At 26.0% G+C, this 18965-nt stretch overlaps 1 protein-coding gene across 1 annotated transcript in view; it reads left to right on the forward strand.

Moving 5' to 3' along the window:
• LOC129615131 (hemicentin-1-like) overlaps positions 1–18965 on the forward strand; it is a 189431-nt gene that overhangs the window by 45652 nt on the left and 124814 nt on the right. Inside the window, exons 3-4 of the mRNA XM_055530208.1 lie at positions 4987–5247; positions 5365–5561. Of these exons, the coding sequence (XP_055386183.1) occupies positions 4987–5247; positions 5365–5561 (458 nt within the window). The remainder of the gene's footprint in view (positions 1–4986; positions 5248–5364; positions 5562–18965) is intronic.

Raw genomic sequence — 18965 nt, forward strand, 5'->3', positions numbered from 1 at the left:
TATAAATTGCAAAATTGAAATACTTTCAACAAAACTGGTTTTCCTAATATTTTAAATACATATTTCAATGATCTTCAAACCTTTCTTAATTTTTGTTTAAATTCAATACTTAATTTAAGGACCTGCTCTTACTATTATAAAATTTATGCAATATCCTTCATTTTCTGTTGTTTTTAAGATTTTCAATTAAATATTTGATGGTAAACTTTTGTATACATAGTATAACAATTAATAAACATCGTAACATTGTTGGTGTGCTTTAGAACATTCTTTAGAAAGCTGTTTTTCCACATCTTTTAGAAAGATTAGTGATTGAATGTGAAATTTTTAAATTATATCTTAAACCCCATTTTGGATTTAATTTAAAAATTTAAAATCCTTTATGCTATATAATTATATACCTTTAAGATTAAAGTGAAAGTTAAATTTACTCAAAACTATATTTTGTGACTTACAACAATAATTTATTTAAGCGGCGTTATACATGTTTTCATTACACAATATTAGGGCATACAATCATATATGATCAAATAAAATTAATTTTTTTTTTAATAAACAACTTATGGTTCGAGAAACGAATAAATTTATCGTTTTTCCATTCAACACTAAGATATTGTAAAATATTTAAAAAATTTTGCAGATTGAGGTAGAACTTTTTTATTACATTGAAATTACATAAACTATAAAGAGCAATTTATTAAATCATTGACCCGATTATATTATTTTAGTATCAATATTATATTTATACCAAATGGATGCAATTGGTTAGGGCTCTGTAGCAAAATGAGCATTCCGTCAAATCTATATATACAATATGAGCACACGTGAAATATAATTTCAATAATTTAAATAGATTATATCTAATTTCCAACGCCTGTTTGTATGCTTATTACTTTGAAGTTTCTCTCATTTTGTGGCTAGAGGTAATAAACGGTCATAGAACTTAGGTCAAGAGAAGTCAATTATATTATACATACATATATAGTTTATTTAAATTCGGTTAATGAAAATATGCATAAAATTAAAAAAAAGGCAAGAATTTTTTCAAAAATTTAATCTAAATTGAGCTTAAATTTACTTGTTTTTTTTTGTAAATATAGCTTTAAAACCCTAAACCTTTGACGTCTGAAATGTATTTTTAATTGCAAGTAAAATTTTTTCAATCCTTAACATCTGCCAAGAAGGTAAAGTTATAAGAATTATTATGTCGACGGAATACACAAAAATTCATTAATGTTTCATCATTTTGTATGTCGAATTATAAAAATTCTCAATTCTTCGACAAAATTTTGCGGTTTAATTTTCAGAAACGACTATAGTACGAATGGAATTGTGAATTTGTTATATTAGCCTTCGTGTTATATGGCATTTTTATAAATATAAAAATTGTAAAAATAACATTGAATATTGAAGATAGCCAACCAAAAAAGCCCTTTAATTCAGTCCTTAATTTTTTTTTTTGATTTTTTCGTTTTTGCTTTTGTTCGTTCTTTTTCTTATTTAACTTCCTGTATATCCTTTTATTTGTTCATTAAAAAGTTCCAATATTTTTTTTTACTCTCCATTCTACTCTGAATTCTCCAATTCATTATCTTAGATTGGATCATGGATATATAATTAGAAGTTTATCCTTGATTGTATAGTTTTTCTTTCTCTCTTTTGTAATATAGAAGTGTATATGAATGGAAAAGAACAATTTAAAATAAGTTTGGAATGAAAAGCTCAAGGATATTGATAGTAGATATTTTTTTCCCCACTTAGAAAAACGATATTACCATATTCTATATTACGGATAATGAAAAACAAAAATGTTTTTGTTCGTTTTGAATAATTCTTTGTTCTGTAGAGCAGGTACAGATCAGTACCAATCACTTAAAATTGATTTACATATAGACACTCTATACTTTAATTGTAATTGTATAAGTGGATGCTATTGTAGATATAAAAAAAAATATTTTGCTGCAAATATAGATTTTTTACTTTCTTAATTAATTTGCATGCTTTCTTTGTTGAATGTTGTACTTGTCAGTTGTAATTATGTAAGTAAAAAGAAAATTTCTTAAAGATATTTTTTCAAGTTCTTTTTAAGAATATTCAAAGAAACCAAAGAAGAAAGGGAAGTTTTTAAAATCTGTCCTTTAATTGAAATTTATAATTAATTTGATTGCAACTCCTTTAATTGATAAAAATTTCTAAATTTGCATAGACCTTTTGAATCCTTAGTAGAATAAGAAGATATTTTATACAATTTTCAAAGTGCTGAAGAGGCACATAAAAATTGAGGTAGACTGTGATTATATTAGATTATGCATACTCCTAGTTTTATGCCATTATTTCCTTGTGGTGTGGCCAATAATGTGCTTGGAATTTGACTGAATATTTTCTAATTAATTGCAATTGTTTTATACAAAAAAAAAAATTATTATTGAAAAAATAAGGATTGAATATAAATTAAATATTAATTATTTATTTTTAATTTAGATCAGATTAATTTTCTTTATTTTCATATTAAAGTGCAAAGAGCTGGCAAAATCAAAAAGGAAACTTGAAAAAAAGAAAATCATTTTGATAACAAACATAAAAATTCGTTATGAATTTCAAAAAAAAAATTTATTTTTCTCGAATTTTTTAATAATGGTTTTGAAAAATTAATAACCATTGTCTGCAGTTATTTTTTATGTTCTATATGAATTCGCCAATCGGAAATTCATTTCCCGGTCAGGTACATTGATAAATAATTAATAAAAAAACAAGAATAAAATCATACAAAAGCTTAGAAAATTATTTGAAAAAGCAAAACCATATGAATTAAAAATTGAACATAAAATATTAAACATTTGTAATTGGGAGCGGTTTAGAAAGATAATCCATTGTAATATCCGAAATCATTATACATTTCACATCATTTTTTGAACAACGAAAATCATTATAATTCCAGTCAAATCACTCAACCACTTACATTTTATTTTTAAATATTTTTAGTGTTTTAAACACCAGTTTTATAGTGTTAACTATAATGTCTAGCTTAAAAATATAGTTCGACAATCCAATTTTTGAATGGCAGATGGAAAATATTTTTGTTTAAATTGGGCGCTGTCTACGGGGTATCAATCTTAATTTTGAAGTAAAAGTACGAAATAAAGCCAAAGTCAAAATATTTCGATGCTACTTTAACTGGAAAAGTAAAACGTACAAGCAATGAAAAAGAGAACATAACAATAATTATTCTGACTTTAAATATTAAAAAAGTTGCCGTATATTATGAGAAAACAAATTTCACCATATTAGAACGAGGGTAGAAATTCTAATATTTTTGTATACAAATTTTAATGTGATTCTTTTTTCTACTTTAATTGTAATTAAATATTACATATATTAGGGACCTGATACTGCGGCCTCATAAGTCTGTAAAATATGACATTATCGAGAGAACTACGCAATGTAGTTACCATGTTTCCAATTATGATCACGTTCTATCTCATAAGCTTCGTATTCATGAAATTACAAGTTTTGAATGTCTAAAAATATAAGAAATTAGAGAGAGAAACAAAAAAAAAATTTTGTTGAGAAAATTTCAAAATAATCATGACAATAACATGATTCATCACCTTTTTTACTTCATCGAACAAATCAATATTCAACAAAATTATGACCGGCGGTTAAAAAATATCCTTTAAAAAAAACAAGCAAAAACAAGAATTAAAAATTAACAAAAAATGAACTTAATTCTAAAAAATTGCTTTTTTCCTCTTTTTTTTTTCTAATCCTATGGTTTATTGATTAATTTTTATCCTTTCATAAAATATTTATGTAAGTGTATTTGTACCTTATAGAATGGCAAATTCATTCTGATTATTCAGAAAAAAAAAGAAAAAAACATTCATCTTTCCAATATACCCTAATATATCCTTATTCTTTATCATCGTATAAAAATAAAAATCAACAGGATTCTCGATGAACCTTTATTTTCTCTCATCGGTTTCATACAAATATATACACATAAACATAGAAAAGGGATGTTTTGTAATATTAAACCAAAAAATTTCCACCTAGATGTATAAATACATATAATATGTGTGTTTGTAGGTGGTAATTTGCCTTGGTATGATTTCCTTTCATTTTTTCCTTCCTTCTAAAATTTTCTGTTTCTTTTGCCGTAACGTTTGACCATGGAAACATATTGTGTTTATGTGTAGTTTGTTAGATGTATCCGGATGCTTACCAGTTTTTGTTGTTAATAATAAAGGTTTGTATGATATGGCTAGAATATACCATGACCTGAATCGGATAGCATAATATATAAGCTAAAAAAGTAAATAATAAGAAAAAAATTTTAATATCAACCCTATTCAATACAGAAAATTTGCTTCCCCCCACAACACTTAGAATTCAATTTTTAAACTAAGATTCGTAGTAACTCTTGCAATATTTTAAAATTCAACACAATATGCTGCCATTAAACGTTTTTAATAAAATTCTAATTTTAAGCTGAACACATCGCATTTTAGATTGATTTCAGAATATTGAAAAGAATGAAAATGACAAAAACTAACAAACCAACGACCAGATAAGAAAAACATGAAAGTTAAATTAAAAAAACGAGAAACTTTGAATCAGTAACAAAAGAAAAATTGAGAATAAAAAATAAATCATAAAATTAAAGAGTTACCAACCGGTATACGTAAAAAAATTTGAAATTAAAAACCCAACAAATTAAATAATTTCTTAGTCTCTAGCAATTCAAAATTTCGATTTCTTGTTTTCGTTTGTATTGTTGTCAGATTTTATGGAAAAGGATGAGAAAAATTTGTGTCTCATCTTCTGAATTTTTAATTCTCTTTTGTCAAAACTCTCTTACTTAGAAATCCAAAATTTTTTACAATAAGAGTACTTTTATGTATGAGTGTGCCAACTTTGTTTATTTTTTTTTGCAATAAACTAATTGTGTGAATATTTTTCTAATTTATGTATTTTATTATTTTATAGACTTGACTTTCGTCCTGACAAAGGTATATATGATTTACAAATACGAAATGTTTCGTATAATCGAGATAATGGTCGTTTTGAATGTCGAGTTAAGGCACGTGGTACGGGTGCTGATGTACATCAAGAGCATTATAATTTAACGGTTTTAACACCACCACAGCCACCATTAGTTGCACCAGGTGCTATAGCTGTAACAACAGAAGATAAAAAGACAGATTTAACATGTAGCAGTATAGGTGGATCACCTGATCCAATAATTCAGTAAGCATCTACATATTTATTTAACAGACAATAATTAAAGATTTTCAATTGTTTTATTATGAACACATAAAATATTATACGCAAAGTTTTACTAAATGAATTGTTTTATTGCTCTAGTTGGTATCGTGATGGAAGCCCGGTACCTTTACAAGCACCATTAAATCGAGGTGGTTCAAAAGATTTACACACAACTTCAACATTATCCGTAACACCAAGGCGTGAAGACGACGGTGCAAGATATAAATGTGTGGTATGGAATCGAGCAATGCCGGAAGGAGAAAAATTGGAAACTACTGTAACTTTAAACGTTAACTGTAAGTATTATAGTCCTTTATCTATATTTCTTGCTTAAAGAAATTATAAAATAATTTATAAACATTCTAAATTTTCACCTGTGCACAATATAATTTTTCTTTTTAAAAGTATCATTCTCTATAATTAAAGTTGGGCGGAATCTCAAATTTCATTTTATATGTTATAAAAATTTTATAATTCAATGAACATTTAATAATCTTTATTCTTTTTCACCTTAATTATAATTGCTCAACTTAAAACATCCTTTAATTAAATTTTACAGTTTAAATTATTTACAAAATAGCAATATTGGAGTGTCGTCTCACGTCTTACTCCTATACTTACCAACCGCATTGCATACATAAAGGAAGTTATGTGATGGCATAAAATTTCGCGTATCGATTTTTTGCCGGAAATGCGTTTCTCGTATTAAAGAAACGAAAAAAAAAACTATTTTTAGAGAGATATCAGTCGGTCCGGAATTGGTGCTAATCACATGAGCTAAATTTGCACTTTTGCTTATGTGCATAGAAATAATCAACCAATTTCGCTTCATGTTAAATATTTGAATTCAAGGTGTTAAATACATTTTTTAACCATATCTTAGCAATAAATTGGTGGATTTTGTTGAAAATTAAAATTTGAGTTCTGTTTGTGCAACACTTTCTCGATACCATAAAGAAGATTTACCATAAGAAGATTTACCAGAAGGCTCAGTGTAGGTTTTCATTTATTGTACGAAAGCTAACTTCCTCTTTTATCTATTTCAAAAACCCACCTAACTGTTGAAATATCTTTAAAACGAACTAATCCTTAAATGGAACATTTTGAGCAACCTTCCGCATATTTGTATAAAGTACATATTAAAAAAAAAAGACAAAGGTAAAAAATTAAATAATTTAGAATAGGGGAATGAACATAAATTCAAGAAGAAAAACTGTTTGTTTATATTATGCACGTGTATATCTTACACATTAAACATAAATATCCATACATACATACACATTAAAATATAAGTTGACTTGTTATCACCATTTTGCAAGCAGCAAAATGTCACACTAGTTAACTGACAGTCCTTACTAACAAAAATAAAACAATAAAAAAAATTTCTTTAAGTTGGGAGAACATTTATCTCCATTAAAGCCACATCTCCACATTTTCATATTCCTTTAATTCAAATGTGATGTGATTTTTTTTAGAAATAGTTTTATACACACACAAACTCCAGAACCTTAAATCGAGTATTTTTTTACATCACATTTAACCACAAAAAATATTTTTACCTAAAACGTCCTTCTCGTTTAAATTCTCTGCTTTATTTTTAATATAAATAAAATACAAATAAGAAAAAAAAAATAATTTTATTCTTCACTTAAATTCTTTCATCCTTCTTTTTACTTTTGTAAGGAAGATGGATTTTTATTTTATGATAACAAAAATAATGTTAAAATGTTAAAAATAAATTTAAAAATGAAGTGGGGCTGGTGGATATATGTAACAGCATTTTTGATAGTCTTTTAAAATGTAAACTATTAAAACTGTAAGTGAGTGAGTGAGCAAGGACATACAATCAAATTGGTTATCATAATAATAATTAGTAAGCAACAATTGAATGAATTTCAAGTTATTGTCCTACTTTTATTGAAGTTTATACAGCTCAGGTATTTAGTGCAATGAATTTGTGTCAACTCCTTATAATATCCTTTCCCTATGATCTTTGTCTAATTTAAATAACATTACTAACAAAAACAAAGAGATTATTTGGTGATCTTACCAAATTTCATCATAATGGAACGAATATATAATAAAGGTATTAGGGTTATCCCTAATTGCATTATTTAACTTAGATTTATAGGTTTTTGGAATGACAAAATTATAAATTTGTTAAAACTATCGAGACGTTATGATGTCAGAATAATTTATGGTAGAAGTAATTAATAATTCTGGTTATACAGGCAGAGTACTCGAAAATACTAAAAATAATTACGAAGCAGAATTTTAGAGTGTGTCTAGACGAATAAAACACATAAGAAACTTTTTTGTTTTTTCGTCCACTTCCCGGAGAAATTCACTCAAGTTTAACAATGTTGCATGTAACTCGACATACTTTCTATTTCAACACACACTTTTCTAGTAATGTATGAAAGGTGTCAAAAACGTGTACAAAGGTGTAAAATGTAAATATTCAGAAAATTAATTTCCAATAACTTTTTATAATCGTTTTTTTTGGTTACAATTATGGATTAACTTAGTTTTTTTTCTAAAAGTGGAAACTGATATTCAGTTTTTCATTTTAACACTTTATCCACCGGTTGTGGTTGAGGCTACCACTCAGTAAGTACCGGCTAAGTCGCGCCCGAATTTACTCCCAGTACCGGCTAAATTTTCACTATATCCATTGTGTTGTGCTTATTCCTTTTGGTTTAAAAAGTTATAAAAAGAACAACCCGCTGACAAGAACCGTCGACAATCAAAAACCGATTAATGGGCTACCGGTTAATATGCGCTGGCAATTGAAAAGCCGATAAATAGGCTACCGGTCTATGAGCGTAAGGAATCTAAAAGCCGATAAATAGGCTCTGTCGATAAAGTGTTTATATAACATTTGTAACAAAAATCTCACGAATAACAAATCTACGAAGCGAAATCTTTAAATCACATAGAAATTTAAATTTATAAATTAAACCTAGGACCCTTTAAAGCACAAAAAAACTAAATTCTTTAATTTATTACGTATAATCTCAAAATCTATAGTCCGTATGTATCGTATATAATATGTGTACTGGATTTAATATAAAAAATTTCAAAAATTTCTTTAAAAATCCGAAAGAATTTTTCAAAATAAAAACGAAATCGGTCCTTTTTTCCTTCAAAGAAGGTCAAAGTCTGAATTGCAAAAGTAACCTTAAAATAATTTCTCATTATATTCAAATAAGTAGAATAATAGTTTACTTTTAAAATTATACGAAAATAAATTACTTAACATTTATCTAAGTTGAAAAATTCACAATGTGAAATATTTCGCTTTGGTATACAAACATTTATACAAATATACGGGGTAAATATCTAAATAAAAATGTATAAAGTACATAAATAACTACAGTCAATCTTTATTTTCTCGACCACTTTCGTACTTTTTTCGTAATTTCAACTTTTGTTGTTAATTTTGACTTATATTTGTTGGAACAAGAATATTTGAACATGTAATATTATTGTTACATGATTGAATATCTAATGAATCGGGATGAATTTCTTAATGCTCAAATTATATTTGTTCCATTCAATAGCATAGTTAGAATATTCAATATTTCAATTTCAGGCATAGTATTTGAACTTAATTATTTTATTTGACCAGATATTTGTTTTCATAAATCTGGAACTTTCTGTATTAAACAAGTACCAACATAATTTACAATTCTAGACTAACCTTTTATATTTTTATATTATTTACGTTTATATATACTTGAACGTATATTTTCTTGTATGTTAAAGATATAAATGTGAACTTTTGTCATATGAGTTTTAAAAAAATTTGGTTTTTTTTTTTGCCGAACAAAAAACCAAAGTGACACTCGGGTCCCAAGTAATGATCTGTAACGAAAGAAAAAAGATCCACAGAAGAAAAACCCAATCTAAGGAAAACATTAAAAAAAAAAATATTTTTTATGTTAATTTATAGTTAAGTCGGAAAGGTTCAAAAATAATTTATAAGTAAAACTATTGATTTTTTTGAAAAATCTAAGGATTTGTTACAAATTCAACACGAAGAACTTAAAGTGGGATTTGTTTGTGTACTATTGAACAACGAGATTTTCTAAAATTTAAATAAAATACGAAAATAAATAAATTATTGTTGAAAAATCATTATTAAAAAAAATATATAGAATAAATGGCGTATAATACGAAATAAAGAACTTGGATGAAAATTTTTCGAATAATCGAACATGTAAAATTTTTTTTCCTTGCTTTTAAACAATCTTTAGTAGCGCGTCGGCCTTCTACCATGCTTGCTGAATTAATTTTAAACAACGATTGTTTCCCATAAGAAATATTACATTTTATTGAATTATATGCATTAATTATAAAAAAAGAGAAAAAAGTAGGTCTTCATCGTTGAACGATGAAGACCTACTTTCTTCATCCAAAATTATAGTCGATTTCTTCCAGTTTTCCCTCGAATTTTACAAAATTAAGTAAAAATCGTTTCTTTACTTACATTATGTAAAATTTTCTCTCATTATTTCTAAAATTAGAAACAATAACTAATAGCGTTAGTCTGAAGCTTCTTAATTAATTATGTACAAAAATATTAATCAACAATTTTTCTAAATTCTTCTATTTTTCCTGATCCGATCCGATGTGAAATTTGAATTTTTATTTTTCTCCGTAAAATCTAAGAAGTACAAACAAAATTTTTTTCGATATTGATTTGCTTTTTCCGAATTTCTCGAAATCTAAATAATTACATATTTCGAAAAATGAATGCACTTCTTAATTGTTATGTTGGGAACAATCGGGAAATTAATTTTTTTAATATTTAAAGAATTTATTTAATAAAAAGAGCTATAAAAATATTTTTTTATTCAAAAATTTCAAGTGTCACATGAAATTCACATGCATAGCACAATAGTGACAATTAATATAGCATGCAAAACACTTGATAATTTCATAAAGAAAATTTTTCTTCCTTAAAATATTTTTTGTATTTTTTTTGTTTCAAGATTAAGATGATTAAAAATGGTTTTTAATTAATAATTTGTTTAATGAAACAGAAAACAAATTTTTTTTATTGAGGAATTTTTATTTTTTTTTTTAAATCTTCGTTGTTCACTTAAAAAAAAAACTCTTCCTTTTATTTAGTTCTACTTAAGTGGGTTCAAGTGCATGTTCAACACATAAGTATTTCACTGTATTTTAATATGCAGGGTGAATTGTTGTATATCTGAATGTGATAATATCAAATCAATCTGTTCAAAAACATTTTTCATTATATTTGTTTACTTATTTTTCTTAAAGTGCACTTTTTATTTTAATGATAAACTCGAATTATATAACATTGAAATTGGAAAGCAAAATATTCTTGTCATAAAACAAATTAGGCGGATTAACACCATATAATAAAATGGTATATTTCAAGCTGGAAATATTTTCGTGACGAGAGTGTTTAGTTATTTTTTAATATCGATATAATAATAGAGTAGCAGAAGAGTTCCCTAACAATTGTTTCATTGCTCGTTTGAATTGCGTTTCTCAAACTAAGAACTTAGAATATAACATTGAATTTAAAAAATATTGACTTCAGAATTTCAATAGTACGTTATTAATACACATTTCACCTTGAGAATTGTAGTTGATATATAATTCAACAACTACTTTAGTATACTACTTTAATGCAATTTTGAAATCATGAAAATAGTATTTTCAACAACTCACATAATTCACCCTGCCCATAACCGTATATGTTATACGCGTTTGGTATTAAATTATAAATTTCAACATATAAAATATTTTGAATTTTATATAATATATAATAATACTTAAACCGAGTAATGTTACCAAACACATAGTTATGTATTTTAAAATTTATGTCTAATGATGTAAGTACTAAAATGTTTAAAAACAACTTCGGTGCCAACATTTCTTTTACCATTTTTATGACCACTTTATGGTGTGTATTTAATAAAATGACGTATTATGAAAATTTTTGTAGTTTATTATGTAGTTTATTATCCCTCATAGAATTTTTGGCATTTTCCGCGTCATTTCTTATACAAGATACAAATTTACTTAATCGCAAGAAAATTAAAAACTATTAAACTTGGATTATCTTGCCTGTAATATTCAAGATCGGAAAAATGTTTGATAATGTCAAATGTTTTAGACAAAAAAAAAAAGAAGCTTTAAAACAATTTTTAAATTATTTTTGTTTAATCGTTCTTCGATTTGACTCCAATTAAATTAATTAATTCGAATTTGTCTAAATGTCCCATTATTTAATTGATCCTCTTCTTATTTACATCCAGAATGCCAAATTTCCGATATGATCTGATTTACAATTAGAACTTATTCTCCTTTAATAACACTAACAATTTATTTCGTTTACTAAAATTGTTATCATTTTAATGTTTCGTATTCTCGCATGTATTTTAAATATAATTTCTTAATGTCTTGTCTTTCAAACACAAATTAGTCTGCAATTTCAATTATTAAACTTGCAATATTAAAAAAATTTTTTTTTTTTAATTTTATGACTTTCTTCTGAATTAATTTAGAAAATGTTACTGCTACAATTTTTTATATGTACATAAATACTAAATTGAAAACTTGTATTAAAATAATTAATTTAATCCTGTTGGAACTTAAGTTGAATAAATTTCGTTAAAAAAAAATAAAAAGTCCAAGATGGAGTGCACTTTTTAATCAATCTAAAAAAGTTTCTTCTTTTTTTTTTCATTTTTTGTTCATCCCATATTCATTATTGTTTTTTATTCTCAAGTTAAAATGAATATAAAAGTTAACTATATTCAAAAATTTTGTTTTTGGTTCCAAGTAAAATTTTCGTTCCTAAAATGTTGTATACTTGCAATTCGAGTTTCTTGTATTTCATGCGATGTTAGTATACGCGCAACTACAAAAATAATATACAGAAATATTTATGTCCTACTTATTTATATATGTATATGTATGTATGTATGTATATATTTCGACAATGTAAAAGTTTCATATAGGTCAATGTGTTCAGAATTCCGTTTCCTTAAATAACTTTTAGAATTAAAAAAAAAAAATTTTTTTTATAGAGTCGAATAACTTTTCTGGACCAAATTTCTTAGCTTCTTTCTATATGGAAAAAGTGAAATGTGTTCATAAAAACAAAAAAAAAATACTTCTATTTCATATGAAAAATTAAAAAAAAAAAACCTTATAGAAGAAGAAAATTTTAAAGAAATCTTTATAACGATAACTATGATTAAGGAAATATGAAAAAGGAAATTTAAATTCACCTTTGACTGCCATTTTACTTAATAAAAAATGAATCCTCAATTTAAATAAAAATTTAAGACTGGAAGAAATTTTATTTCTTTTGCAAACACAATTTGCTTTAAAAATACATTTTGTACACATTGTTACAAACTTGTTTTAGAAAATATTTGAGCATTAAAGAATTACAAAATATTTTCTTATTATTTTTAAAATTTCAATTTTTTGAAGAGCTCGTACACTCTTTTTTCTTTTGTTTTTCCTTTACTTTTTATACAAAGTCTTTTTCGGTAATATCCTTCAAGTGAAACAAGAAATATAAAGATAAACGTCAATTCGAATTTCATTTTTCTGAATAACACAAAAATATTTCAACTTTATGGCATAACTTGCCCAATTGTTTCAAATCTCCTAAATTTTTATTTTCAATTTTATTTTAAAAGAAGAGAAAACTTTTCATATATAGTAAAATTTAATGGTAAAGGTAGAAAGAAATTTAAAATTTTGATAAGCACCGACTGACTGTAAGAGATGAACTGAACTGAATGATAGGTGGAAAAATTGAATTGGAATTTTTTTGGCTTTTAATATTATTATTTTTTTTTTAGAAAAAGCAAATTCACTGACTCGCTGTGTCACACAACGCCACCAACTTCTCAATTTCTTCAGCAAATTACTTCCGGAATACGAACTAACACGAATTTCGTGGAAAAGGAGACAGGGGAGAAGATATGAGGCTCATAATTTATATAAATTTATTACAATCTAAATTTAATACTGATGTATGTATTTAGAGAGATACTCAAAACTAACACAATAAAACGGGACTAAAAACTGATTTCAGAAATTTATGTCCAAGTTAAATTAAAACCAAAACCAGTAGTAGACAAAGTTAATGTTGTAAAACTCTTGTACCACCACTGTACCGACGATTAGACTCTTTTAAATTTGAACTATTATATCTCTTTCAGACCCAAGCTTTAAATTTGATATAATTTGTATAAAAACCAACATTTTGATAAAATTTTTTGATAAAAAGTTTTGTATTTGTATTTAAAATAAAATTTGCTTACAGGATAGTCAAAAAAGGACCTAACACAATCGTGTAAGTTGGGCTATTATGTCTAAAACCGTACTAAGGACATTTTCTATTTTATTGAATTAAAAACCTGTAATTAGCCACGATTTTTAATATCATTTAACAGTTTTTCGAACAAATTAAAGTGATTAAATATAAACTTTATTTTAAAATATAAACCTAAATGAAAAATGAACAAAAATATATTAATTCATATGTATTAAAAATAATAACAAAAATTTCAACCTTCTTGGTAGTAGTACAACTAAATTATATTAATTAATTCAATTAATTAATTCTTATTCATTATATTAATTAATTCTTCCACATTATAAAATAAAACTTGAGAAAAATCAAATATTTTTATTTTATTAATTAAATTCTTTATATTTTAATAAAAATTAGAAAAAAACAGAAAACTTTATATTTTTAACTTAATATTTGCACCTTCTTGGTATTACTTCGTTGCATTTTGTGCATATAGCTCTCGAACGACTAGAACATCAAGTGTTGCGGCATCTTTTTTCTGTACCGTCAATGAATTGAGGCCAATGGTCAAAACGATCAAACCTGATGTCTTCAGGAGCATTACGTGGACGGTATTTTAAACCATAATATTCTGCTGGTATTTTAATGCTGGATGCTTCCGATGCTTCCAAAATTTTAATACTTTTGCACATTACCTCACCAATTTCAATTTTAAATTGCAAAAAATCTTTGACTTGTTTTTTAGGAACTTTAAGACGGCGTGCATCTTTCCTATATTCCGTCCATGAATTGAGAATGGCTAAATCTAATAAATGAAAAAATACTTTCACTGGCCATTTTTTAGTTTTTAATACGATAATATTCCATCATCATCTGGTCGCATATACTCGTATCAACACCGTTCATGTTTTCATTGTAATCTAAAATTACTGCTGGAATGGGCACTGGTACACGGCGTTTTAAATTCCTATTCCACCGATCAATTTCACCGACAGAGTCTTTTCCGCATATGGTGGACGCAATTGTAACACATTTGGTATCACACCACTTTACAATTGAAACTTCGTCATTTTTCACAAACTGTGATATGTCCCCTCTGTTCATATCTCTATCCAAGGGTAAATGAAGTCGCTTTTCCAAACGATTCCATAATTGTTCCAGTTGATTTGAGGCCTGTTTCGTTCAACCTTTCTAACAACGGTATTGTGGTGAAAAATCTATCGAAGTATAAATGGCTAACTTTTGGCAAACATTTGGTTAAAAATATAACAATAGATGGCCCGTGACCTAGTCCGCAATCTGGAAAGGTTCCAGCACCCTGAAAGATTTCAAAATCTACCACTAATCCATCAGCGGTAGCACAAACAAAGTTTTTTAATCCAACTATGCGAGGTTTCGATCTAATGACCTGACGAGCTGGACATCTTCCAGTGAAAGGAATCATTTGTTCGTCAATGGAGTATGCTTCTACAATAGTCGCAAGCTCATTACAGCGTTTTTTTTACCATATCTATTACAGGTTGTATACGCCATAATTTATTTTTTTTGTAAGGCTTATCTGTGTCCACAAAGTGCATGATATTTCTCAAATTGAAAAATTTATTTCTCGATAAGCTAGTTGCAATTAATTAAGCTAGTTGCAATCATCATCCGAATTTTGTAACAATTATAATACTTTCTGAATATCGTTATCATTGTTTAAGTCGTAATTTTTTCCCAAATTTATAAGAAAATTATTGTAAATATGCTCGAAACAACTAAAATAATTAAGGTAACACAAACGTGAGTCCGATTTCGTAACAAAGAAGAAAGCCCAACTTACACAATCGTGTTATCTAATTTTTAGTTTAATTTTTCTCACAAAAAAACTCAACATTCTTGTAAAATTATATATCAACACGAAAGAACAATATTTAACATGTAAAAACATGTTATAAAAAAAAGCAGAAAAAAAATTAAAACGCAAAAAATATGTACATACCTAAAGACATCGTTGTGTACTCTATGACTTCTCTCACTGGAATAAATGCAAAATACTAGAGAATTTATTTTTTCTTGTTTTGTTTTTTTTAAGCACAAAACGATAGATCACACAATCGCTGCATTTGGATTTTTATGTAAAAAATTATTTATATACGCATTTACAAAACTTAGAATTCACCTAACACAATCGCTTAACTTGGGTCTGAAAGGGATATGGGACAAGTTACGAATTAGTTCATAAATATAATGGAAACATATAAACATAAAACTGCCAGTATTACATTCATCAAGAAATTTACAATATTCGTATAAATTTAAAATACATGAGTATAATATGCAACTTTGATACTATTTTTCTAAATCATAAAAGCAAAAGGCCAATGTGTATACACTTTGTGCTGTTCCATAAAACAAGTTATTTCTTTAGTTTCTAATTAAATAAAGGAAATAGAATTGAATCGTTAAGGAAAAAGCAATTTAATATATAACTGTCCATTTCCTTTGAAAGTTCGCTTATTCCTTTTTTTCAATGGACACATGAAACAATACAAAATGTAATTTCATGTGCTAAAATATTAGGGTTACCGATATATTAAAACGAAATTTATAATCCTTGTGAATTTTTTTGCGAGCATTTCACTCAATTCATTCTCTCAGTAAATATCGTTTTAGTTGTGATGGGTGGTTTCTTCCTGGTGATAATAAATTTAATGTTCTTGAAATTTCGTTTCCGTTTATCATAAGCCGTTTCGTTTATATTTTAAATAACCGTAAAATATACACGGAATGCTAAGCTTACATCATAAATACTGTATAAAAAATATATCGAGAACCCAACAAGAGACTAAAATCAGGAATAATCACATTTTGATATTAACTAATTTTATGTGTTAAAGTATAGAGTGTCGAATAATAGTCATTTTTATCCAATGCTTTATAAAGTCTACCGGATTTTTGTGGATAATACTCATTTGTCCTAAAATGCATGAGTTTAAAAGAAGCTTAGAGTCAATTTTGCTCTTTATTTTTATTTTAACGTTAAAAATATTTCAAAAACAAATGCGTTAGTTATTGAACCCTTAATTTTTTCTAGACTCGATTACCGTTACTCTAAAATATCTTTCTGACACAGAAATTTTTGATTTCTTGGTTATCAGATGTTCGGTAACCTTTTCCAAATCTTTTTGCAGTTTTAATTTGCAGCAGAGTAATTGTTCCCTTTTTCATTTTGGCGAAATCTATGGCTAAAATTCCCATGAAAAAATTATGAAAAAGTAACAAAACCGAAGTTATTGTATTTTATTTTTAAAAAGGTATAAAGGTAAAGGTATAAAAGGAATCCCCAATAAAAAGTTATCAAAAAAAAAAGCAAAAGTGCAAAAAGTTACTTGTTTTTTCTCTGCACTTGTGATCCCGCTTTTCATTTTTACCTCAAAAAATGATTTGTTTTCCTTTGAGTTGTTGTTGTTTTGCCTTTTTGTTGTTTTTTTAAAAAACTTTTCTTTTTTTAATTTTTTGGAAAAATTTCTTTCCACCGATCCAATATGGAATCAAAGTTGATTTTGCAACAAAAATTTTCACAAGAAAGTTTTTTTTTCGCTCGTTTAACTTTTTTTTTTATTTTTGATTTTTTTTTGTTTTTATTCTTTGTATTTTTATTTGCATTGCTTTCAGCATGTTTTTTTGTTTTTGTTTTGAATTTTAATTTCTTGTTCATTTTCCGTTTTTTCTTGTTTTGTTGTTCTTATTTTCTTTGCGTTACCCGACTGAACCTTAATATATATAAAAGTTAACAGTTTTTAAAGTTAAGAAAATCCTTGAATCCTTTAAGTTTTTAACGTTTTTCAAACCACTTGAAAAGCACCAAAACAGAGCATAACAGAAAACTTTTTATTCGTACATCACGCTTTTATACTTGTGTATGTTTTTTTTTGTTTTTGTTTTTTTACAAAAATTTTCTTTAATGCTTTTTTCCATGTTTCATTTTTCCCCAAAAAAAAAAAAATAAATAAATTTTTTCTTGTTTCTTCATATAATTTTGATGTTTTGTTCTTGATAAGAAAAAAACAAAAATTGGAAAAGAAAAATATGATGGGAAAGTTTAGTCAAAGTTACAAAAAAAAATCATAACAATAATAACAACAATAATAACAAAATTACATCAATACAGCAAGCATTAAGCATGAGGAAACTATTTTACAAAAGAAAAAATTTAACAGTAGCAACAACAGAGGGAGTAAATACAAAAACTATTAAAAAGAAAAGACGAAACAACTAGACTTTTTAGAGAAAAAAAAGGAAAAATCTTTTTATCCTTCAGTTTAAATTTTTTTCAGCGTTAAAAGAATTTAATTTTTTTTTTCTCAGATGAGCCTTCTTTTTCTCCCTTATCAACAATTTAAGAATGACAAGATGAAAAACAGATGAGAAATCGTTACAGAACAAGCATTATAAATAGTAAAATAGTTTAAATTTAGAAAAAAAAAGTGTTTAACAACTTAAACTTTTAAATTTTTAAATTTTAAACTTGAATTACTATACACCAAACTATTTCAATCCACTGAAAACTTTATTACACCAACTGCCATAAAAATGCAATTTGTATTTTATTGACTTTTGCAAAATATTGAGTTCTAAACATTTTTTTATTGGAATATTCTCAATAAACTGTATTTACATATAATAGTATGACAAAAATTACACTTTAACTAAATGCAATTTAAATAGCCACATATAGAAATAAAAAGTCGAAAAAAACGTCAGGTTCTTTTCCCATAAAATGTAGATCTTTACTACACTGTAATAATTCTCCTATAGCCTCCTTTCATGTACAGAAAGCTCAACACATTTTATTTTAATCGTAATTAATTTAAATTTATTGAAATTTATATATAAAAGAATTTGATTATTATTAGTTATTATCTAAATAAATAATTTTTATTTAGATAATAACTGGTTATTTAGAATATTAAACTTTTTACGCAAAATACTTAAACTTTTAACTCTTAAATATCGAAGAAAAATAGACGAATTCAGTCTTAAATATCACTTATTGTAGCTTGTGATTTCTAAATGAAATTTGTGTAAACGATCAAATTTTATTTTGTCCTGAAAGTTCTGAGAGTTTTAAAACTAAAGCTGCTGGCCTACAAGAACTACGTTATTATTATTTTGATATAAAATAAACTGATTTTATTCCAGTTTACCGTGTTCTTAATTGTTTAATCGTAAACATAAATCTTAGTTCAATTTCTTAATTTTTGATTCCCAAAATTATTTTTAGTTCAAGCTTACTCTTTCTTGCCATGATTGTTTATTATTTCCAATATACCAATTGACCAAAAAGTAGATGTCGAAAATCTTTTCGAATTATTTATTTGGTAGTAAGGTTTAAGAG

Source organism: Condylostylus longicornis, unplaced genomic scaffold, assembly GCF_029603195.1.
Source record: "Condylostylus longicornis isolate FDR11 unplaced genomic scaffold, ASM2960319v2 ptg000135l, whole genome shotgun sequence".
Lineage (NCBI taxonomy): Eukaryota > Metazoa > Arthropoda > Insecta > Diptera > Dolichopodidae > Condylostylus > Condylostylus longicornis.